General features: G+C 43.0%; 2 protein-coding genes across 3 annotated transcripts; one reads left to right on the forward strand and one right to left on the reverse strand.

Annotated features, from left to right (window-relative positions):
• LOC144708969 (C2 calcium/lipid-binding and GRAM domain containing protein) lies at positions 1 to 16,558 on the forward strand. 2 transcript variants are annotated; one of them, XM_078582436.1, is made up of 9 exons: positions 1 to 958; positions 10,409 to 11,590; positions 12,382 to 12,564; positions 12,767 to 13,050; positions 13,256 to 13,372; positions 13,887 to 14,149; positions 14,782 to 14,953; positions 15,201 to 15,482; positions 15,625 to 15,945. In XM_078582436.1, exons 1-9 carry the CDS (start codon positions 607 to 609, stop codon positions 15,790 to 15,792), a joined length of 3,003 nt encoding a protein of 1,000 aa, XP_078438562.1. In that variant the 5' UTR covers positions 1 to 606; the 3' UTR covers positions 15,793 to 15,945. The 2 variants fall into 2 exon arrangements, with proteins under 2 accessions (XP_078438562.1, XP_078438561.1); XM_078582435.1 differs by lacking the exon at positions 15,625 to 15,945 and adding an exon at positions 15,993 to 16,558 and having other exon boundaries at positions 2 to 958.
• A 6,074-nt stretch (positions 16,559 to 22,632) lies between these two features.
• On the reverse strand, positions 22,633 to 23,460 carry LOC144708251 (uncharacterized). The gene has a single exon (XM_078581505.1). The coding sequence runs from the start codon at positions 23,458 to 23,460 to the stop codon at positions 22,633 to 22,635; it is 828 nt and encodes a 275-aa protein (XP_078437631.1).
• Between the last annotated feature and the right edge of the window lie 232 nt (positions 23,461 to 23,692).

The raw sequence follows: 23,692 nt of genomic DNA on the forward strand, positions 1-23,692 counted from the left end.
GCAAGTCAACAGAAGACGACGCGGCGCGAACGAGAGAGTCGTTGAAGAGGTCGAACTCTCCCCTCTCGGTCTCTCTCCCTCGATCTCGATTCTTGATTCCTGTTCGTCGCGCTGTGATCATCATCGACGTCATTGTTTCTCGGCAAGACGGAATTTGCGATGTCGCTGTTGCGGATTAAAATATCCTTCCCCGAATCTCGGGGAAATTGAAGTTTCAGGGACTTGTTTTTGGCTGCGGAATTCGTGTTCTACTCCTAGAATACAGATTTGATTCTGGCCGGTTCTTTCGGTATGATGTCCGCGCTTTCTTTAGCTTTGATTCGAACGCTGGATCCATTTTCTGCTCCGCCAAAACATTTGGATCGAAGTCAGCAAGATGAGCAGTAATTCAAGGCTTCCTGTTCTTGAACCTGGACTTTTTTTCTTGATTCGAACGGTTTTTCGACGGTTGAGTTGAATCTGAGTTCGAATCGAAGTTGTTTATTATTGGTCCAGGGTTTTACTTCTTCTGTAATTCCGTTTCCTCAAGGGACTGAAGCCGGAACCCTAGATGAGCTCGTGAATTACGTAGTCTGGGATTTGTTCTCTGTTCGTCTGTTGATCCTCATGAAGCTAAGAGTTCGCCTTATCGAAGCGAGGAACCTCCCGCCCACTGATCCCAATGGCCTGAGCGATCCATATGTGAAGCTACAGCTGGGGAAGTACAGGGGGAAGAGTAAGGTGGTTAAGAAATGCTTGAACCCTCTCTGGGATGAAGAATTCAGCTTCAAGGTGGATGATCTTAGAGAGGAGCTCACAATTTGCGTTATGGATGAAGACAAATACTTCAACGACGACTTCGTTGGGCAGATTAAAGTCTCCATGTCCGCAGTCCTGGATGCTGAGAACAAAACTCTGGGTCCGACTTGGTATCCTTTACAACCGAAGAATGTCAAAAAATCCAAGTACAGAGATTGTGGTAACGTTTCCATGCTGAAGAACAAAATTTCTATTCAATTGGATTCTTTGGGATTCATTTCAAATAAAAAATTACAAATTAATCGCTTCATGTTCTTCTACCAGATTCTTTTTTTTTATTATTTTCAAAAAAAAAACCAGATTCTTTTTATTTACCTTTTTCAATGCCCGAAGAATTGACTCATACTTGGTTCTGTTAATTTTTCTGCCAGAGTGGATTTTTTTGATTTATAGTTTGATAGTGGATGAATAATCTGCCAAGTATTATTTTCATATTTTGAAGAAAACTCTGCGAACTATACTTGATTCTGTTAATTATTTCTGCCGGAGGTAACTCTTCTCATCATCATTTGCTGACTACTTGAGAACTCTACTTCCTATCTCACATTTTTTTCTGCCCCTGGTGATTCTCTCATTTATTAGTTTCGATTACTGGAGAATCTGCAAATATATCTCACATTTTGAACCAAGCCATACAAAATTTACTTGGTTCTGTGAACCATTTCTGCCTGAGCCAATTTTTTTCATCATCGTTTGCTGACTTGCCTAAGAATCTGCTTACCTCTATCTAACAATTTTTTTCTATCCAAGCTGATTCTTTTCATTTATAAGTTTCAACTGCTTAAGAATCTACCAACATTTCTCTCATTTTGAAGAAAACCCTACGAACTATACTGGATTTGGTTTATTATTGCTAAGTTTGAGAAGTCGAGCAGAGGAATCACACAGACAGGGAGGAAGAGATACACCACTCTTAGGGCACAGGAAAAAGTTGAGAACCGATAGAAAGGCCAAGATGGAGCTCCATTTTGTTTGATGTTTTAACATAGATATATAGGTATGGCAGATACAACAGTGGTTACAACAGCTAGTTTGGGATTCAGGAAAGGAAGCACATGAGGGACACACGCTATGTCATAACACCTTCTCGCTAGCTGAATAGTGGACAGTATCCATACCTAGCTTGGACACAAGATAATCATGCCAAACCTTGGTCAATCCCTTGGTCAAGAGATCAGCAAGTTGGTTCTTGGTAGGGAAGGAAATAGACCGTCGGCCGCGGATGACTTTTGTTGCTCTCGGTCGTCAGCATTTGGGTCTCCGTTTGCAGGCTAACGGGCCGGGCTACCCATAAGTGAGCCCGGATGCCTTATCTCACCTGTAACTGGGCCCGTTTGCTTGAGGCGGGCCCGATCTCGGCGAGGAATGGATGAGTGGGCCCACTGCTCTTTACTCGCCAGCCCACTAAGCCGACTGGGGTGCCCCGAATGCTGCCCATTATGGTTAGCCAAGGATATGTCAGCCTCATCCGCGGCGGTGGCGGAACTGATGGCGGAGGCGGAGGCACAGGCGGCGGTTTGCGTGGCAAGGGGGTTGCTTGCTCAAGCGACTGGGTCAGGAGCTGGGATCCCGACTGGGACGACCCTGACTCCTGTCTTGGCGTAGGTTGGTCCGGTCGATGCTCCAGCAAGAGAAGCAATCGGTCGAACCTTTCTTCCAAGCGCTGGATGCGAGCTTCCATAATCTCCAGGAGAACGGCTCTGATACCAACTTGTTACGACCTTGTAACTCCATGTACTTGATTGAATTTAACTATTGCCAACAATCCGCGTTGTCTGAGGGAGAGAGGTAGAAGAAGATAGAAAGATAGGTTGGAGAGGAGGGGTGGCAGGGTTGACAACGCCTCTGGGCAGATGGGTTGGACAACGCCTGGACTCGGCCTGGGATGTCACCCTCAAGCAGGATTGATCGTCTGCAACGAGGAAGGTCAGAGAAGGAGCCTTCGAAGTGGAGGGTGCTGTGGCACTTACCAGATTCAAAAGCCACGTATCTTCCTCCGCTGGTTGGCTGAAGTAGTCTCCGCTAATGGGCCCCTGACATGGGCCTGGGCCGACGTTTGTAGATGCGGTGTCGGATCGCATCACAGTCCAACAGGTTAGAAAGGAGGGACGAAGACTGGGAATTAGTGGTGAACGGAATGCTTCCACTACAACAATTCAAAGTTCAGCCTGCATTACGCCTTGACAGTTTGTACACCTCACTTCCTCACTAGTTAATGATAATCAGCAGGGAGTCAAGCGCAACCTACCTAAGGGACCACATGGAGATGACAAAGATAATCTATGTTATAGCCAATGTCGTCGACATCGCCACACTAAAGATACATGCCGGAAACTCCATGGACGGCCAGCCTGGGCCGATAAAATTGTAGGAAAAATTAACAGCGTGGCACAAGTGAAAGATGAGATTGGTAATGATCAGTCCACTGACCACATTAGCAATATTGGACGAATTCAGAATCAACTACAGCAACTTTAGAGCAAGCTTAAAGCTATGGAACTAGTTGGATCCACCTCTTTGGGTACCTTTGGTAAACCACTATTTCTCTCAACTATAAGCAATTTATCTCACAAATCTGATACTTGAATCTCAGATTCAGGGGCAACTGATCATATGTCATATTTGAAAGCAATCTTTAAACTGTATGATCAGTGTCATGTTCCTACTAAAGTTCAAACCCTGGTGGTACATTGCTCACTGTTTCAGCATGGGTAAAATAGATCTTGATCGATTTGTAACTCTTGACCATGTATTGCATGTTCCCCAATTGTTTTTAATTTAATAACTGTTCAAAGATTAGCCCAAAACACTTCATACAAACTGATCTTTGACAGATTTAATGCCGTCTTCTGTGACAAGGTCAAGGGCCTGAAGCATGGGCTAGCTAGAAACAAAGGTGTCCTTAAGATGCTGACTTAAATAGTAATGCCATGGGAATCGTTCCGAGTAATAATGCTATCATCTACATAGACAACGAAAGAGCAATCTTTCCAGAATAATTATGTTGATAGAATATGGTATGGTCACGATCACATTTATGGTAGGCGAGGTCTCTCATGGCCTTTGCAAATTTGTAAACCTTGCACAAAGTCACTGTTTCAATGCTTACAGTTCCTTCCGAATATGGCAAACTTGTCTGGATATTAAGTTATATCAGGGTTGGGTTTCGTGTAGACTTTTTCCTTTCATGTCACATTGAGTCACTTCCCAATTGTGACATGCTGCTTGGGAAATAAAAATTCAAATAATATTCATTTTTGCTGCCAGTGAAAAGGTTTCTTTGTAGTCAATACCATACTGTTGAGTATGTCCCTGGGCAACCAGCCTTAACCTGTAACGTTCTACTTGACCATCTCCTGTGTATACCATCCCAGTTTATGGCATGTTTACCTGCTGGTAAAGGGGTTAGTTCCCAAGTCTGATTTCAATGCAGTGCCTCCATCTCAGCATCTATCACTGCTTAGGATAACACTGTATTCTTTGCTCACTTGATTTATTGCCCAGGCAAGAGGCCCATGTAACTTCCAGCATGTCTTCTTAGTGTGGCGTGAACGACCACAGTGGCTGCATTGGAGATGACCCTTGTTGTCCCCTTGTAGAGGTTTTGCTTGTGATCCAACCTGAGTGCCACCACTAGGGGAAGGTTGTTTTCTCTGATGTTTTCCAGGTTGAGTTTGTGATAATCGCTTAAGTCCAGGGACATGTGGTTTAACTGCACAGGCTGTGCTCTCGGCAATCCGATGATTGTTCCCTGTTGGGAGTAGACTTAGTTGGCTTTCGCCTTTACACAAGTGCCATACTATCTTGAAAATTTGGTTTATGTTTGCAGTTGACTCATTGAGCTTGATTAATTTCAAATCTCCGTCACACTCCCTTCAGATAGTGATAGACCCTGTTACGTAGGTTATAACCACAATTCAGAGTTGTTACTAGGTCGCTGGTAAAATCGATCTCCTTCCATAATGCCTGACGCTCAGTAGCATCTGCTAGGGCAGTCTGATGCTCTTGCATAAGTCGCATAGAACGAACCACAAGGTCTGCCATATCTAATATTATTTATCAGATTCAAGTGTGAAAGATCTGTGAGATGATAGAGTTGGCCTAGTGGCCAGGATATTACGTGGACATACTTTGTCCATTGGTACATATTGTGTCCTTAAAATAGATTATGGGGTGCGGTGACAGGGAGATGTATGTACCATTTTTCTCCAAGATGAAGCTGTACAATACTTTGACCAGCATTGTTCTAAAAAATAACATCTTCTTTTCCTATACAATCATACTGCTATTGGCCTAGATAAAGGATCACAGAGGTATGAATAATACAATTGGCTGAAAAATAGGGAGATAGGAACATTCACACCTAAGAGAAAGTTGAAGATGGTTGGCCCTTAGGATCGTGATTATAAATCTTCATCGTCCCAGTCAGTAAGAACGGTCAGCATTGGAATGAATCCACAATGACTGTAGCTTCCATGGAGCGTCGTTGTTGTCACACAATAAGTTTTCACGGATTAGCGTCCCAGTCAGTTGGGGCGGTTGGCTTTGAAATGAATCTATAATGACTGTAGCTCCCACGGGACATTATCGTCGTCAGACAATAAAGCGACGCTGTCCCTTGAGGATGGTAGCTCCTGCGGGGCGTGCATACAATAAAAAACTTATTATGGACGCTGTCAATGTGATTGAATCCCGTTTGAACAACCTTGCAGGCTGAAAAACAGCTTGGCAAGGGTAAGGATCGTCAATGATGCTCCAGGCTGCGTCTGCCATAAGTTGACTCCGCCCACCTGTATCTCTCTGATACCATGCTAAGGTTGAGAAGTCGAGGGTTGGAATCACACAGAAGGAGAGGAAGAGATATACTACTCTTTGGGCACATGAAGAAGTTCAGAGCTGATAGAAAGATCCAGATGAAGTCCTATTTCATTTGATGTGATGTACATATATAGGCATGTAAGTGATAAGGTTCTCCCCAGAAGGAAGCATCTGTCAACATGTGTGCCAGTCCTGGCATGTACTGATTCAAACACTTATGGCGGAAGCATGAAGCCTATAAATAAAGGGGCAGGAGCTGGATCAAGAGGAGGAAGAATCAGTTACAAGTAAAGGGGCCAGCGGTTCAGGCTAGAAGGGGGAGATTCTCTTGTTTCTACTGATGGGAAGAGTAGATCTGACTATGTGGTGTTCCATGTCTTTCATCTAATCTACTACATTCTGGTCCACCAATTCTTTTACATGTATGTCTGGATTTGATTCACGCTTTATATCTGTACTCTTGAAATTCTTGAAGATTTCGTATTTGAAATTGCTTACATGTTTAAATCCACCTAGGATCACAACAGTAAGATACAATGGCTAATTTTGGATTACGTTAATGTGGAATGTGAGGGACACATGCTTTATCCTAACAAGTATTTCTGCCAGAGCTAATTGTTTTCAGTATCATTTGCTGTCTGGCTGATGAATCTTCTTTCCTGTCACACATTTTGACGAAAACTATATGAACAATGCTTGATTCTTTCCATTCCTTCTGCCAGATCTCATTATTTTCATTATCATTTGCTGACTGGTGTAATGACTCTTAGACTGAGACACAGATGCCTTAGGATTCTGCAGATAAAACCCAATGGAAGTCTGTTCTAGTACAGGAAATTCCACACAAACTTCTGATCTCCTTAGCAATTAGAGAGCATGAAAGTAGATGGAAAATAGGGATGCGATTGGTGGGATGGAGAGTTGGATCAATGCTCCCTAAGAGTTTCTGGCAACGGATCAGCCGGATTGGACAATCACACTGCATTAGACACCAGGAGGATATCCTGCTCCACTCTACCAACTTTTAGAACTCTAAATCTGATGAGGACCTCCCCGCGCCCTTCATTTATATGCGAGTCTCCCCCCAGCTTCTTTATTTGGACTTGCACTTGTGTTGCTAGTTCGCTGGTTCAGGATGATGACAACTCCTCTTTGACCGATGAAAGGTTCTCAAGGGAACCTTATCAACTTGCCATAGAAACTATCCAAACTATACTTGATTATTTCATTCTTTCTACCAGAGCTTATTCTTTTTCTTATCATTTGCTGACTCGCTGTAGAATCTACTTTCCTATCTCACAATTTGAGGAGAACTGTACAAACTGTACTCGATTATTATTATTCTCTACCAGAACTCAGTCTCCCATCTTACTCTCACTAATGTCCTCCATGTCCCGCACCTCACTGTTCATCGTCTATCCCTTCGTCATCGTGTTATGGATCTGGGACAAGATCTACTCACCACTAATGAGTGTCTTTATTATGATAAGGTGACGAGGCAGATGATTTCACTTGCTGAGGAGCATAGGGGTCTCTACATTGTTGACCTTCTTCTGCCCCTGTTGAGGCCTCTACCTTCTCCTCGGTGTCACACGACCCCCTCTGCTTGGGACATCCTTCCTTCTCTACCCTTAAAATCTTGTTTCCTCGTTTTTTTTATCGACGTCCAGTGGACAACTTTGTATGTGACTCTTGTCGTTTAGCTAAACATACGTGTGCTACCTATCCTTCCTCTGATTTATCTTTACGCTCCTCTGTTCCCTTCTTTCTCATCCATAATGATATCTGGGGACCTGCTCCTGTCCCCAGTCTCTCAGGTGCAAGATGGTTGGTCACTTTTATGGATGGTTGGTCACGTTACATGGGCCTTTCTCCTCAGGCATTAGTCTGAACTTCCTCAAGTCTTCATCTCTTTTCATGCCTTCATTCGCACTCATTTTGGGACATCTTTTCAACGCTTCCTCCCAAACAATGCCTGTGATTATCTCAATTCCCCGATTTCCTCCTTTGATTTCCATGGCATTGTTCATGAAACCTCTTGTGCCTACACGCCCCAATAGAATGGTCTGGCTGAACGGAAATTCCGTCATATCTTTGATACTGCCCGAAGTCTTCTTCTTCACATGAACATGCCAAAACATATCTAGGGTAAGCTACTCTTACTGCCATTCACTTGATTAATCTTCTTCCTTATCGAGTTCTTTCTAAACGTACCCCCTTGACATCCCTTCATTATTTCTTTCATTCTTGTAGATTACACACTAACCTAAAACCTCGTGTCTTTAGATGTGTCTGTTATATCACTCTTCACCCTCATCGTGATAAACTTGACGCCAAAGCCCTCCGCTGTGTCTTTGTGGGGTATTCATCCCGTCAAAAGGGGTACAAGTGCTACCATCCGTCTACTCATCGGTTCTATGCGAGTAAGGATGTTACGTTTGATGAGCCTACTCCCTTCTATTCAACTATTCCCGCCTTTTCTCCTTCCCTTGACCCTTTGGACTTGTCTCTTGACTTCCTTGTTCTGCAGTCCCCTTCTGTTTGTGTCTCTACTCCTATGCCACTGGCCCCTCCTCTATCTCCTCTACCCTCTTGGCCAGATTCTCCTTTTCCTGCACAGGATCCTTCCCTTCCTTCTTCCCTCTCCTCTCGACAGTTTACAGGTCCCACTTACGTTCGACGTCCCCATCCTCCATCTATTGCACGGACTTCCAGTGAATCCAACCCCTCTCCTCTTCCCGAACAACTTCCTTCCCCTTCTCCCTCTCCTTACCCCATAGCCAATTACCTCTCTTCTCATCATCTTTCCCCTACTTATCATGTGCTCCTCACTAGTCTTAATTCCATTGCTCTCCCAAAAACCATCGCCGCTGCTCTTTCTCGTCCCAAGTGGCGCCATGCCATGCAAGATGAACTTTCTGCTCTGGCTAAACACCACTCTTGGGACCTTGTTCCCTTACCATCTGGTAAACGTGCGGTTGGTTGCTGTTGGGTGTATACCGTCAGATACAAATCGGATGGCTCTCTCGAACGCTATAAAGCTCGCCTGGTCGCTAAAGGTTACACTCAGCAATTTGGTGTCGACTATCAAGACACATTTGCTCCTGTTGCTAAGATGAACACTGTTCGCCTTCTCATCAGTCTTGCGATTCGTCATGGCTGGTCTTTGGCCCAAATTGATGTCAAGAATGCATTTCTTCACGGTGATCTCCAGGAGGAGATTTATATGTCCTTGCCTCCTGGCTATTCTGCACCATCATTGACCACTTCACTGGTCTGTCGGCTGAAGAAGGCTCTCTACGGCTTGAAGCAACCTCCTCGTGCTTGGTTCGGTCACTTAACTCACTTCATGAAACATCTTGGATATTCTCAGTGTAATTGGCGACCACGGATTGTTCTATCGCCATTCCTTGTCAGGGGGAGTGACTCTTCTTCTGGTTTATGTTGATGATGTTATTATTACAGGGGCTGCTTCCCCTTTTCTCGTTGACCTCACTGATCACCTTGCTCGAGAATTTGACGTCAAACCTCTTGGACCACTGCGCTACTTTCTTGGCATTGAGGTTGCCTATTCCACTACAGGTATCTTCCTTTGTCAAGCGTAACTATATTATTGATCTTCTTCAAGAACTTTGGAAAGGCGATGCACAACCTCTTCCTACTCCCATTGAAGCCAACCATCATCTCTCTCTTGCTGAACATGACGATCCGATTGACCAAGGCTGGTACCAGCGCCTTGTTGGCAAACTCCTCTAGCTCACTCATACTTGTCCAGATATTGCCTATGCTAAGTATTTTGAGTCAGTTTATGCATTCTCTTCGTCTATGTCATATACGAGGCACTGACCGTGTACTTCCTTATCTCAAGGGTACTATTGGTCTTAGGTTAGTCTTCAAAAGACAGAGTGGACTCCATTTGGACATTTACACCAGTTCTGATTATGCGGTCTGCCCTACTGATCGTGGGTCAACCACAGGGTACTGTTCCTTTTTTGGTGGTAATTTCTTCACCAGGTGCAGCAAGTAACAAGATGTCATATCTTGCTCAAGTGCTGCGGCCCTATTTTGGGCCATTGCTCAAGGTATCCGTGAAGGACTGTGGCTACACAACCTACTGACTGAGCTCCAACAGATCAGGGATCAGCTCGTTCATCTCTTCTGTGATAACAAGTTGGCTATTAGTATTGCTCATGATCCATGCAACATGATCGTACTTAACATGTGGAGCTCGATCACCATTTCATTAAAGAAAAGCTAGACCATGACAAACCTCTGCACTGTTTATGTTCCCTCAGTCCAAAAATGGGCTGAGCAATGAAAGTAGCAATGAAAGCTAGACCAAAGGCTTACCTGGGGTTCGCTTTCAAGAAATGTGTAATGGGCCCAGTACAGTTCCACTGTCTAGTGGGCCCTTATTCTGACCCATCATACATTTATTCTCTCTCTCCTCTATAAGATGCATCAAACCCTGACGGGAAGACAGAGATTTACTTTTTCATCTCTTATTTTCTGAGTACGAGTTTCTACACGAACTATACTTGATTCTTGCTAGAAACTATTCTTTAGTTATCATTTTATGACTGGCTGAAGAATCTGCCTACATATCTCTCGTTTGATATAAAAGTACTCAAACTATACATAATTCTGTTCATTTTTTTCTCCCGGAGCTGATTCTTTTCATTTTAATTTTATGTCTTCAGAATCCATAGGAAATAGGTGCTGTTCTTTTCATTGCAAATTTTGGTTGACTGAAGAATCTTCTAAGAACCCATCTCTCCTTTTCAATTTTTAGGGGAGATCCATCTCAAAATATGCTTATCCCAGAATTCCACTCCAGATGACCTCTACTCATCCTCCCCTGTGCGGAGATCAGCTAATCTCTCCACAGAGCCCTCATCCTCATCCATCTCAAAATCCAAACACATGGAGTCGCCCAAAGCGGAGGGAGAAAATTCCAGCTCTCCAAGCATTACAAACAGAATCTTTCACTTCTTAAACAAGGATCAAGCACAAGCCATATCAGTAAAAGAACCAGTTCCATCGCCTACGCCATCTATTGAAGTAGATTCAAGGGAGAGGAAAGATGACAATGATGCCTCGTTTGAAGATCTGATGAAGATGCTGGAGAGGAGAGATAAGGGTGATGTAATGCCAAGCAATCTTCCTGGAGGGGTTCTTCTCGACCAAGCCTACCTGGCCACTCCGGCTGAGCTCAATGCCTTCCTCTTCTCAGCAGAGTCTCCTTTCATGATGTCTCTGGCAGAGGTACAGGGCACTGCTGAGCTGAAAATTGGGTCCTGGAGGTTTCAAGAAGATGAAAATTTCTTAAAGAGACATGTTACCTACATTAAAGCACCCACTAAGCTGATAAAGTCAGTTAGAGCCACAGAGGAGCAGACTTTTCTTAAGGCAGATGGAAACTCTTTTGCCATATTGTCAAGCGTGTTCACGCCAGATGTTCCTTATGGGAGCTGCTTCAGGACAGAGATTTTATACTGCATAATGCCGTCAGGAGAGCAACAGTCATCACGGTTAGTGATATCATGGCGTGTGAATTTTGTTCAAAGTACAATCCTGAAAGGCGTGATCGAAGGTGGAGCCAAGCAGGGAATGTCTGAGAGCTTTGCCCAATTTGCGTCATTACTTTCTAAGAACTTTAAGTCGGTGGATTATAAGGATTTGAGGAAGGGGAAAGAAGAGCTCTTAGCAGGTTTAACTGTGGAGAGAGAGTCTGACCTTAGACTTGCGGTTCGGTTCCTTGGTAATTTCACTGTTCTGTCGACTGTGCTGGGGGTGATTTATGTTCTTGTCCATGTACTGCTGGCCAACCCCAGTGTGATCCATGGATTGGAATTCTTCAGTTTGGATCTGCCAGATTCCATTGGGGAGATTATTGTTTCTGGGGCAATTGTTCTTCTAGCTGAGCGTGTTTTGAAGATGATTGGGCGGTTTCTCCAGGCAAGGAAGCAAAAAGGTAATCTTTCAACTGGGCATGAAGTTGCAAAACCTTTACATTGTGAATAGTCAAATAACGAACAACTCAAAAATAACAATTTTCAATAGAGCATGAATCTGCAAGAACTTTAAGTTGGAAATAATCAAACAATCAAGGAAGAAAAAAGGTAGGTTCTTTGATTCAGCATGAATGTGAGAAAAAAATTATTGTTTCTGGGGCAATTGTTCTTCTAGCTGAGCGTGTTTTGAAGATGATTGGGCGGTTTCTCCAGGCAAGGAAGCAAAATGGTAATCTTTCAACTGGGCATGAAGTTGCAAAACCTTTACATTGTGAATAGTCAAATAACAAACAACTCAAAAATAACAATTTTCGATAGAGCATGAATCTGCAAGAACTTTAAGTTGGAAATAATCAAACAATCAAGGAAGAAAAAAGGTAGATTCTTTGATTCAGCATGAATGTGAGAAAAAAATTAATAATTAATAGTCAAACAATTTATTTGAGACATAGTTAATGCAACTGGAGCAGAGTAAATGCTGTTTGGCCTTCAAAATCAATGGACCACATACAGATTAAGGCAGAGTAGGGAGAAGGCCTGTGTTACTCTTGACATTTTCCATTTTTGAAGTACAAGAAATATCTGCTCGATTTCCAGAATATGAAATCTCCTTTTTTAATCTTTGTGGAAAGTAGAAATGCATAATTTTAAACCACTTCCAATAAAAAGGACAAGCACGGATTATTGCAGAACTTTTATGATTCTAATTAGCCTAAGTAAAAGTATTTTCTCGGTCATTTATTCACCACAGGTAGTGACCATGGAGTGAAGGCACAAGGAGATGGATGGGTGTTGACGGTCGCCTTGATTGAAGGCTCCAATTTGGCAACAGTCAACCCTGACGAATTTTCCAATCCCTATGTGGTCTTCACCTGCAATGGCAAGACAAGAAAAAGTTCAGTAAAATTTCAGACCGCAGAGCCGCACTGGAATGGTAAGGTAGATTGATCAACATTTCTATTATCAGTGCTCATCATATCGTAGTACAGTGATACCATGCATTTATGTAATGCAAAGATACTTCATTTTAATATTATACCTAAATCCTTTATGCACTGGAATGTTATCAATTTTGTTAATTTTTGTGTACATTTCTTGCGTATTCCAGCCTCACATTCATTTATTTGGCGTTACAGAAATATTTGAGTTTGATGCGACTGATGATCCACCATCTACTATGGATGTGAATGTGTTCTCCTTTGATGGGCCGTACAGTGAAGCCATCTCTCTTGGGCACGCAGAAATCAACTTCTTGAAATCAAATCTCTTGGATTTGGCAGATTTGTGGGTGCCCCTTCAGGGTAAAGTAGCCAAGGCGAACCTGTCCAAGTTGCATATCAGGATCTTTCTTGAGAATACACGTGGTGCAGAAGTCCCAAAAGATTACATCACAAGAATGGAGAAAGAGGTTGGGAAAAAGGTGAAGTTCTTACGATATAATTAATTATCTAGAGCTTTCTCTTTCTATTGCACTTTATTACTCTTGCGTTGTTCATCATCCTACTTATTCCAGTATTCTCTCTTATCAATCTTGTTAGCTTTCTGTGTTTGTGGAGCATTGTTTAATTTATCTATTATTTTCTGGAACTAACCATGTTTTGTGAATTTGGGTATCCATTGTGAAGATACATCTGAGATCACCTCAGGCCAATTCAGCATTCCAGAAGTTATTCGGACTTCCTCCGGAGGAGTTTCTCATCAATGATTTCACCTGCCATTTGAAGAGAAAGATGCCTCTGCAGGCGAGTTTTTACTTATCTCCTTTTACTCTGTTAAATATTTCATTCTTATGGCTTATACAAACCCCCACTTCTGAAAGGAAATGAAAATTTCACGTCATCCTATTCCTTGACAGTATCATTATCATCGTCATCATGATAATTCTTTATCCACATATTGCTTCAGTATTCTATCTTTATATTTCCCATTTGCACCCATCCCTTATTTCTCTCAAATGTTAACCAGGTACTGGGTCTTTAGTAATCATAGTTAAATGTTTCCTTTTTTCTGTCTTGTATTCTCTCTCCTCTCTCTCCATTTTCTTTCCTCCCGGACAACTCAAATTCCTTTGATCATCACCGTCTGAAATAATTTTTAGCATGCTCACATCATCATCATCATCATCATCATCATTATCATCATCATCATCATCTTCTTCTTCTCAATCATTGCTAACACAACTACTACCATAGCACACCATCATCCTACACATCTATCTTTTTCAAGTAGTAACGGATAACTGTTCCCAATTTTCAGGGTCGTCTCTTTTTGTCAAGAAGGATAATTGGGTTTCATGCAAATTTATTTGGGCATAAGACCAAATTTTTTTTCCTCTGGGAGGATGTGGAAGACATCCAAGTGGTTTCTCCATCCTTGGCATCTGTAGGAAGCCCATCTCTCATGTTTGTTCTCCGTAAAGGGAGGGGGACAGATGCAAGACATGGTGCTAAGTCCCAAGACAGTGATGGAAGATTGAAGTTCCATTTTCAGTCTTTTGTGTCTTTCCATGTGGCCAGCAGGTCAGAATACAAACTCCTTAAAAATTCAGTCCTTGATTTAAAATTTTCATCTAACGTGGGAAGACATACATTGGACTTTTCTTGCTTTTTCCATATTTATTTTCAACTGGAGGCATGGCTTCCTCACCCGTGTTCCATTCAAAATAGTCTGGTATGGAAATCCGTTCAAACCTTAAGTTTAGACTCAAATGTGAGTCGCTTGGTCTTATAGTCATAATATAAGCCCCAGACCTTGACCTAAAATCCTGAAATTTAATCCAAAGCCTAAGTAATAGAATATGCCAAATTTTCGTAGAAAATAGAAGAGAGGAAGAAAGAATGTAGGAGGGGAAGGAACTCACAGTCCTACATCATGATTTGCTTTTTTAAGTTCGAGTATTTATTCCATGTCATATGCCTTATATAGGCTCATAGTTCATTAAGAAATTACGTTACAGAACCCAAAAAAAGTGTAACATTACTGACTTCCGCTCTTATCCAACAGAATACAGACCCTAAACACATTGTCAAACTTGAAGTGCCATTATTTAATCCTTTTCCTGGGCAGTGAAATAAAATAACATCCATTGTTGTTTTTTAGTCCTGCATTACAATAGCATAATATTTAGCTGATATTGTGAATGACCAAACAGGACTATCATGGCATTGTGGAAAGCTAAATCATCATTAGTTGCTGAACAGAAGATTCAAATTTCAGAGCAGGATTGGGAACCAAAGATCAATCAAGCAAATGCGTTTCTTGCAACTCCAGGGACATCAGAAAATCAGATGGAGGAGGTGTTCTCCTCCTCTTACTCAGTTCCGGTTAGCTCTCTCTTTGGCTCGATATCTCTGTCCGGAGGCTGAGAAGAATCATTATTCCCTAATTTAGTAGGCGCTTTTTTGAAATTATGCAAGAGCTTGTCTTGCCTTTAAAGGCAGATGAAACCCTCACATTAAATGAGCACTTTGAGCCCTGCCTCCTCTCTCTCCTCTGTTAATTCATAGATAAACAATCTCATTTTTTTTTCTCTTTATTCAACTGACATTAATATCTTTGAGAAATCCACAGGTACACAAGATGATCGAGCTTTTTGGGGGTGGGCCTATAGAGAGAGATGTCATGTCAAATGTGGGCTGTGAAGAATACTCAGCCTCTCCATGGTGTTCAATGGATGGATCAAATTCCGAGGTATCACAGAGAGAAGTAAGATTCAAATGTGACAAGAAAATATTAAACTATGGGGGGGAAGTTACGTGCATTCAGAGGCGGTATCCCCTTGTGGATAGAAATGGGTCAGTTGTCGAAGAAGCCATGACAATCAGTGGAGTTTCCCTTGGCAATTACTTCCTCGTAAGTGCCTATATTCTTATGCTCATTCCATTCTTATCTTTGCATAATCTCTTCATTAGAAAATAATTTACGGTAGGTAATTATCGCAAGCACACACCAGGGTGATTATATATTTCTGGGAATTTTTTTTTTTTTTTTGAAGAGACAATCCATGGCGTTGAACTCCACCGAGGAGGAGACAGAGACCACAACAAGAGAAGAGAAAGAGAGGACAGATGGAGAGAAGGGAACCAAAAAAAATTCAAATAAAATATTGGGTTTCCTACCTTACTATATGGATTATAACTCTAAGAAAATAGAGTTACAATAACACCCCTACTCTAACATCAAGGACGGGTCTTATATTCGTTGGAGAAAAGCGCCGGTAATCAATGAATATATGGAACCAGAATCTACTAATGTGGTGACTTTGAATTGTTATCCGGGAAATTAAACTTCTTTTTATATAAAGATGAGATCAATGTTTTTTATTTCTGTCGTTCTGAAAGAAGTATATTTCTCTTTCTGCAGCTTCATTTGAAGTATGTCTTTGAGAATCCTCCTTCAAGACCCCACGCGTGCAATGTGGAAGTGTCCATGGGTATCTCATGGTTAAAAAACACTAAGCATCAAAAACAGATTTCTGCAAAAATCTTCTCTACTGTCTCAGGCTATTTGAAAGAGATTTTCAGAATACTGGAGAAGGAGTTTGTGGAGTAATAAGATGGCTCAAAGCTAAGAAAGCTAAAGTCCTGACAGCTGTAGTTAGATTTTTCACCCAAGAAAGATGCAAGTTTTTCTCTTCATTTTATGGAGGTCAAGATCATTGACAGAAAACGAGAGAGAAGGGTTTTCGTATGATTTCTTTCGATCTAATTCTCCAAGATCATCATTGATACTCTTTACAAGCACAAAGTGGAGGCTATTTCATACATTTCCTTCTCAGGTTTGCACTGAATCCTTGCCTCATGGATCATAAGACATTTATTGTATATCATGGCTTTATTTCTTGTTATCTGTTGTCGCATATCTGATTATATCCTGTAAATGTTCTTTACAATTGATTGAGGAGTATATCAGTTATACTTTGGTCTGCACCTTTTAATAGTTTGGGAATATCCATTGAAGATGAGACTTTGGAGTATGCTCAGACTAATTTTCAGCATTTCTCCAGAGAACACTTCTTCTCAGACATCTCTGAGACGTATTTCTGGGCTGAAAATTAAACCCAAATCCAAATGGAGATTTACAAACGTTGCTGAGGGCATACTCGTACGAAGATGAAACTCTTCAATGTTCAATTTATGAGTTGATGCATCTTAGATAAATTAAGTGCATCATTAGAGGAGATTTATCATCTCCCGTCTTGGCTTGCTGGAAACCTTCAACCAATTTCATACTGCAGCCCATCCACTTTAAAGAAATCTTAAGAAAGCCAGACCTGTATCAGGTTTCCAATTGAAGCAAGTTTATGCTCAAAGAGATTACAAAGAATATTCACATAGCAGATATTAGAAAAGACTCCTGATCATATAGATTTGAAAGAATTTGAATAAAAAATGTCGAGAAGAAGTTAGCCCTCGATGAAATCCATCAGACATGGATTTTATTAGTCAATACAAACTAATCAAAATTGAGCCCAATGCTAAAAAGTGGTGGCCCGTTAAGCGAATTGACCCCATTCATCCAATCAAGGGCTGACACATGGCAAGTAGCTGTAAATTAGACTCGAATCCATCGCCGGAGCCAGCAGTGTTCCCGAAAGCGTGGGGAGGCGGCATCATCGGTGGGGGAGGAGGCGGCGACAGCACCGGAGAAAGGAGGGAGTGCTTAAATCAGTAATGGGGGAAGCTAGGAAGGAAATGTGGTAAGGTCCAGTAGGTTTCAGTAGATTTCTTAGCGAAATTTGTGTTTCTAAAATTGAATTGCTCCTAGTGGTATAGATGATCCCGTCATCTGGCTTATCACTCTTTGCATTGTACATAAATCAGTTATTTCAGATCAATCTACTTGACCTGATCAAACAATTTGTTTGGTAAAAATGGGCCAGAATGTGGACCAGATCATTGGATCGTTCCTCTGGGAAAATTGAGGACCAGATTCGATCGCTTGAAGCGTGAACTCTATTGAGCAATCGATTGATAATATTAAATCCTGGATCCATAATCAGAAATGAGATTCAATGATATGTTTAACAAAATTTTTAGGGGTTAGACATCAATGATCAAACATGAGAGGTATAAATTACACATTATCAGTAGTTTGTCATCATATTTTAATGTTTCACAAGTTTTTGGACAGTACAAAAAATTAGAATGTTGACAAGTATTTTTGTGTCAGAATTTAGTTCTCGCAATAAATTTATTATCACTTTATGTATTAGACAGAAGTTGAGACCCAATAGAGTTGAATACCACAATAACTTATCAAATGATTGCATTGATTCTACTATTCACTGTGTGTTGTCAAAGCTATTAAAACTCGTTAGTATGATTAAATTGGGTAAATATGAACACTGAAAGTACACTATTTTTACATTCCATTTACAACAAGGAATTAAATTAATGGAATCTTATCCTTGCTAGCGAATGTAGATAACAATTTTCATATCTTTAAAATGAATAGAATTACCAAAGCTGACTGGTATGACCTATATTTTTAAAGTGGCGTTTTAGGTTGATCCCCAAAGATGACTCGTATGACCTATATTTTGAATTAAATTTGAAAACAGTTGAAATTTGATAACTTGTGACTTGTAAAGGACCTCAAAGAGCAAAAAATGAAGAAAGAACAGTGTGGACCAAATTGAGGTCAAGTTTGAACTGAATAATGGGCCATACATTGAATACAGAGCCTAATAGATCTGGAGTAAAATGAAACATGCTAATAGTTATCGTTACAACTTAATAAAACATTATTAGTTCCGAAAAAAATAGAGATACCAGTGCATGATAAATACTAGTGTTTTGCATCTAGAGTGCAATTCATCACAAGTTTGGTAATGGTTTTCTCAGGATGATCCAATTCTACTTCAATGCGATAGAAACAAGAGAATTCACTTCAGTTGTTCAGCCTCATTTTGGGTTACTCAGTCGTAAGATGCACTATCAACATATGTCATTACACCATGGTAATTTATATAATGTGTGAGATATCAAAGCTAATAATTCCTTCGTTGGAAGTTGCTATTTGGAAATATAAAATACTGGTTACAGATGATGATGCATCTTCATCAAAGTAGGTTAATAAATAGAAATAAATCAGTACTATACTTGGGTATGCATCCAAAACCAACCTCCAATATTAGATCTCTCAAGGTAGGTTAATAAATAGAAAGAAATCAGTATTATACTTTGGTATGCATCCAAAACCAACTTCCAATATTATATCTTCATAGGTTTTAAAACTTGTCAATAAATATCAAATAGGGATGAATCATCCCGGTAGAAATCAAATGTAATAGTCAACAGAATACCATGGGACAGTAGGGGAATTTGTATCTTTATCAGAGTAATATGTGTTGAACCAAGAAAGAGGTTTGAGAAAGAGAAAACCAACTTGATTAAAAAGATAAGAGGGGATTCCAAGTGTTTATATAGGGGAGCCCTAATGGGCTAGTTAAGAATGTCCCATATGGGACTATTAGTTACAAAAGAGCTTAAGTGTCAACACTCCCCCTCAAGCTGGAGCGTGGATGTTTTCCACACCCATCTTGCCACAAAGTTCCTCAAACCTAGGGGCATGGAGCCCTTTGGTGAAGATGTCTGCGATCTGATCTGCTGAAGGCACATACGGCAGGCAGAATTTTCCCGACTCTAGTTTCTCTTTAATGAAGTGTCAATCAATCTCTATGTGCTTCGTGCGGTCATGTTGGACTGGATCATGGGCAATGCTGATGGCCGACTTGTTGTCGCAGTACAGCTGGACGGGAGAGGAAATCGGACAACGTAGCTCACGTTGGATCTTTGTGATCCAAAGTGCCTCACAGAGACCATGTGCAAGCGCACGAAACTCCGCTTCGGCACTGGATCGAGACACCACCTTCTGCTTCTTACTCCTCCACGTAATAAGATTGCCACCCATGAAGGTGCAATATCCTGAGGTAGATCGACGATCAACAATGGACCATGCATAATCCACATCGGTATATACCTCTAGGCGAAGACCACTGTGGCGGCGGAACAAAAGTCTACAACCAACTGTGCCCTTTAAGAATCGAAGAAGTCGATGAGCAGCGTGAAGATGACTCATGCGAGGAGTCTGCATGAACTGACTGAGGACCCCCACGGAATATGCAATATCATGTCGTGTGTGGGTGAAGTAGATTAGCTTGCCCACAAGTCATCGGTACTGTCCAGGCTCTGCAGGATCTTCATTCTTATCGGCGCCAAGGTGGTGATTAGCGTCAATAGGTGTAGTAATGGGCGTGGAATCCTCCTTTCCAAGCTCATGAAGAAGATCCACCGTGTACTTCCGCTGACAAATGAAAATCCCGACAGAAGAGTATGCAACTTCAATGCCAAGGAAATACCTCAACGGGCCAAGGTGGCGAATAGCAAATTTCGACGATAGATAGGCCGCCAGTTGTGTAATAGCCTCCGTAGCATCACCCGTAATAATGATGTCATCCATGTAGACCAGAAGGATAGCGACTCCCCCTGACGTGGAATGATGGTAGAAGAGGGTGTGGTCCCCATTGCACTGGCGATATCCAAGACGCTTCATGGCCGTAGTGAAACGGCCAAACCAAGCGCGAGGAGATTGTTTCAAGCCATATAGTGCCTTCTTCAAGTGGCAAACAACCGAGGAAGGAGTATAGGGGACCAAGGAGGCATAACTAGGAGGAAGAGCCATATAAATTTCCTCAGTCAAGTCGCCATGAAGAAATGCATTCTTGACGTCATATTGCTGCAGTACCCAGCCACAGTGTGCAGCAAGAGCTAGGAGAATGCGGACAGTGTTCAGCTTGGCCACTGGAGCAAATGTCTCCTGATAATCGACGCCATATTTCTGCGTAAAGCCTTTTGCAATAACGCGTGCCTTATGCCTCTCAATCGTGCCATCGGAGTTTTGTTTTTCAGCATAGACCCAACGGCTATCAACCAAGTGCTTGCCCGGTGGGAGAGGAACAAGATCCCACGTATCATTTAGGGCAAGAGCTTGAAGCTCCTCCTCCATAGCCCGACGCCAATGAGGCAAGGATAAGGCAACGTCCACCGTCTTCGGAAGGGAGATGGAGTCAATGGAGGTAAGCAGTGCATGGTATGGTTTGGAGAGACGATGGGAGGAAACGTAATTAGTTAAAGGATATAAAGGAGGAGAGCGGGAAGGAGGCACAAGGGCCAAGGAAGATTCTGGTGGAGTGTCTTGGGAGGTAGAGGATGAGGCATCCAAAGGAGGAGAAGAGGAGGGGGTGTGGCGAGAGATATAGGTGAGACTATAGCGTTTTTCCGGAGGGCAGCGTGGTAGATTCGTAGGAACACCCGGAGGAGGAGCAAGAGGAGGAAGTGGATGAGGAGCAGAAGAAGGTGGTTGGGAGAAGAGGGTTGTGGAGAAAGATCCACGGGTGTTGCATGAGAATCCGGAGGAGATTCGGATGGCTCTCCAATGGGAATCGACGCGGTGCTGGGGACGGGCAGAGACGATGGTGCGGCTGGAGGTGAAGGGGCTGGGGAGGATGACGGGACTGTCGTAGAAGTGACTGAGGAGGAAAGAGGAGGGAGGATAAGGAACTCGAGGGGGTCCGGCTGAGGAGGGAAAGAAGGTGGTACCGTGGAGGAGGGATAGTAAGGAGTAAACTTATCAAAGGTAGCATCTTTGGTGACAAAGAAGCGATGGGAAGGCGGATGGTAGCACCGATAAACCGTTTGGGTAACGGAATGTCCAATGAAAATGCACTGAATGGCGCGAGGGTCAAGCTTGTCCCGACCGAGCTGATTGTTGGGGGCAAAGCAGACACACCCAAAGACACGTGGAGTGAGGTTTGTTTTGAGGGAAGTGGTGGGAAAGAAGCGCTGGAGACAGTCAATAGGAGGGGAATGGTGGAGGGCACGAGAGGGAAGACAGTTGGAAGATGGATGGCGGTGAGAACAGCTTCACCCCAGAAATACTTGGGAACATGCATATGGAACAGGAGGCTCCGGGTCGTATCAAAGATGGAGCGAAATTTCCATTCTGCAATACCATTCCGCTGAGGCGTGTAGGGACAAGATGTTTCGTGAACAATGCTGTTTTGTTGGAAGAAATGGGTGGGGGTAGAATTGACATAGTCTCTGGCATTGTGGGAGCAGAAGCGACGGATGGGGGTGGAGAATTGGGTTCGGATAAGGGAGTAAAACTGGGGAATGATGGTGGAAAGTTGAGATCTGTGTTTTAAAAGGTAAGCCCACGTGAAACGGGTAGCGTCGTCAACAAAAATAACAAGCCATCAAGCGCCAGAAGTGCTGTCAAGGGGGGCCGGACCCCAAACATCGGTATGAACAAGAGAAAAAGGCGTGGATGCACAGGATGAAGATAAAGGATATGTAGTACGATGATGTTTAGCAATTCGACAAGCGTCAAAAACAAAACGGTCAACAGCATGACCCTGGAAAAGTGTAGGAAATATACGATAAAGGGTGTCAAAAGAGGGATGTACGAGGCGTCGACGAAGAAGCCACAATTGGTCATGAGATGCCGAGAGGGAAACAGCAGCATCAACAACAGCAAGAGAAGAAGAAGGTCGAACAAGATAGTGCCCCTCACGCTCCTCAGCAAGTGAAATCGTCTCACCCGACTCCTTGTCACGATAAAAACAGGAATTTGGGGAAAAAGTGAGATCATGGTTTAAATCACGAACAAGTCGGGATAGAGATAGGAGATGATGATCAAGACGAGGAACATGAAGAACGCGCGAAAGTTTCATAGAAGGGGAAAGAGTAACATGACCAACACCCGCGACGGTGAGAAGATCTCCAGAGGCGGTTTTGACTTTGGAATGACTAGGAACGGGTTCATAGGTTGAAAAAGCTTGAGGATTAGGAGTCATATGGGCGGTGGCACCAGAATCAAGAAGCCAAGTGGAAGATGGCGAAGGAAAATTTCCGGAAGTCAAGGTTGGAGAGGCAAGAGCGGTGGACGTAACTGCGTGGGCTAAAGAACACGAGCCCACGACGGGAGGATCAAGAAGACGTCAAAGACGCTCCATTTCCTCAGGAGTGAAGCTAGGAGATGAGGAGGCATTGGCCAGAAGCAGAGTATACGGCATAGGCACTTGTCCTGGACTCGGCACGCTCGGTGAGCTGGCAGGAGGGGCGGCGGCAGCAAGGTGACTCTGTTGAGTCCGCTTCCGTTGGAGCTTGAAGCAGGTTTCCTTTGAGTGACCCCTCTTCTTGCAATAATTGCAGAAGAGTGTGGGATCACCCTTGGGAAACTCCTCCGAGCGAGATGAAGTCCCTCGGGCGGAAGAATTCGGCGATGAAGCATGAGTAGCCGCGGCCGGTGTAGCCGCAAACGCTGAGGTGAGGGAAGGTGCCTGCTGAAACCGAGACTCAATCCGTACACTCCGGAGTGCATCTTGGTAGGTGAGCATCTTCTCCCGATGAATAAGCTGGCCACGTAGTGGTTCATATTCCGGGTTGAGACCCATCAGGAATTGAAACACACGAAGCTGTAGCGTATACCCCCGCTCCACCGAATTCACCTCCGACGGCATGTAATGGTCGATCTCATTCCACAAAGAGCTGAGTTTGTTACTGTACTCCAATACCGTCCGATCCCCTTGACGAAAATTAGCGGCCCGATGCACTAATTCGTACAAAATGGCAATGTTGTTCCTCTTGGAGTGGCTGTTGAGGGTGGCTTCCCAGACGGCTCTAGCACTCGCCAAAGACAGAAACTCCCCCTTAATATTAGGGGCGATACTGTCAAGTAGCCAGCGCTGAACGACTCCTTCAACGTCGAGCCAATCATAGTATGCTGGGTCCGTCACCGGTGGTCCGTCTCCCGTTAAATGACGCATTAGTCATCCTTTTAGAGTGATCTGCACGTACTGTCACCATTGAAGGAGGTTGAAGCCGGTGAAAATTCCATCGGGCGGCATCTTGGGCAAAGTAAATGGTGCTGGACCAGTGAGGCGAGTCGATGCAGCCGCTTTCGGGGGCACAAGAGAATGCACCGGAGTCATCCCAGATGTCTGAGAGGCAGAGGTCTGTTCTTCAGACATCGGACAGCACAGATCGAGGCGCAGGAGA

The sequence above is a fragment of the Wolffia australiana genome, chromosome 10, assembly GCF_029677425.1.
Source record: "Wolffia australiana isolate 7733 chromosome 10, ASM2967742v1".
Taxonomy (NCBI): Eukaryota; Viridiplantae; Streptophyta; class Magnoliopsida; order Alismatales; family Araceae; genus Wolffia; species Wolffia australiana.

Bases quoted from the DNA above. Each gene is read 5' to 3' on its own strand.
- LOC144708969 (XM_078582435.1), top strand. From the start codon at position 607: ATGAAGCTAAGAGTTCGCCTTATCGAAGCGAGGAACCTCCCGCCCACT. The intron at 959-10,408 runs GTAACGTTTCCA...TTCAATTTTTAG, and splicing joins ATCCAAGTACAGAGATTGTG to GGGAGATCCATCTCAAAATA. The intron at 12,565-12,766 runs GTAAGGTAGATT...TTGGCGTTACAG, and splicing joins CGCAGAGCCGCACTGGAATG to AAATATTTGAGTTTGATGCG.
- LOC144708251 (XM_078581505.1), bottom strand. From the start codon at position 23,460: ATGCGTCATTTAACGGGAGACGGACCACCGGTGACGGACCCAGCATAC.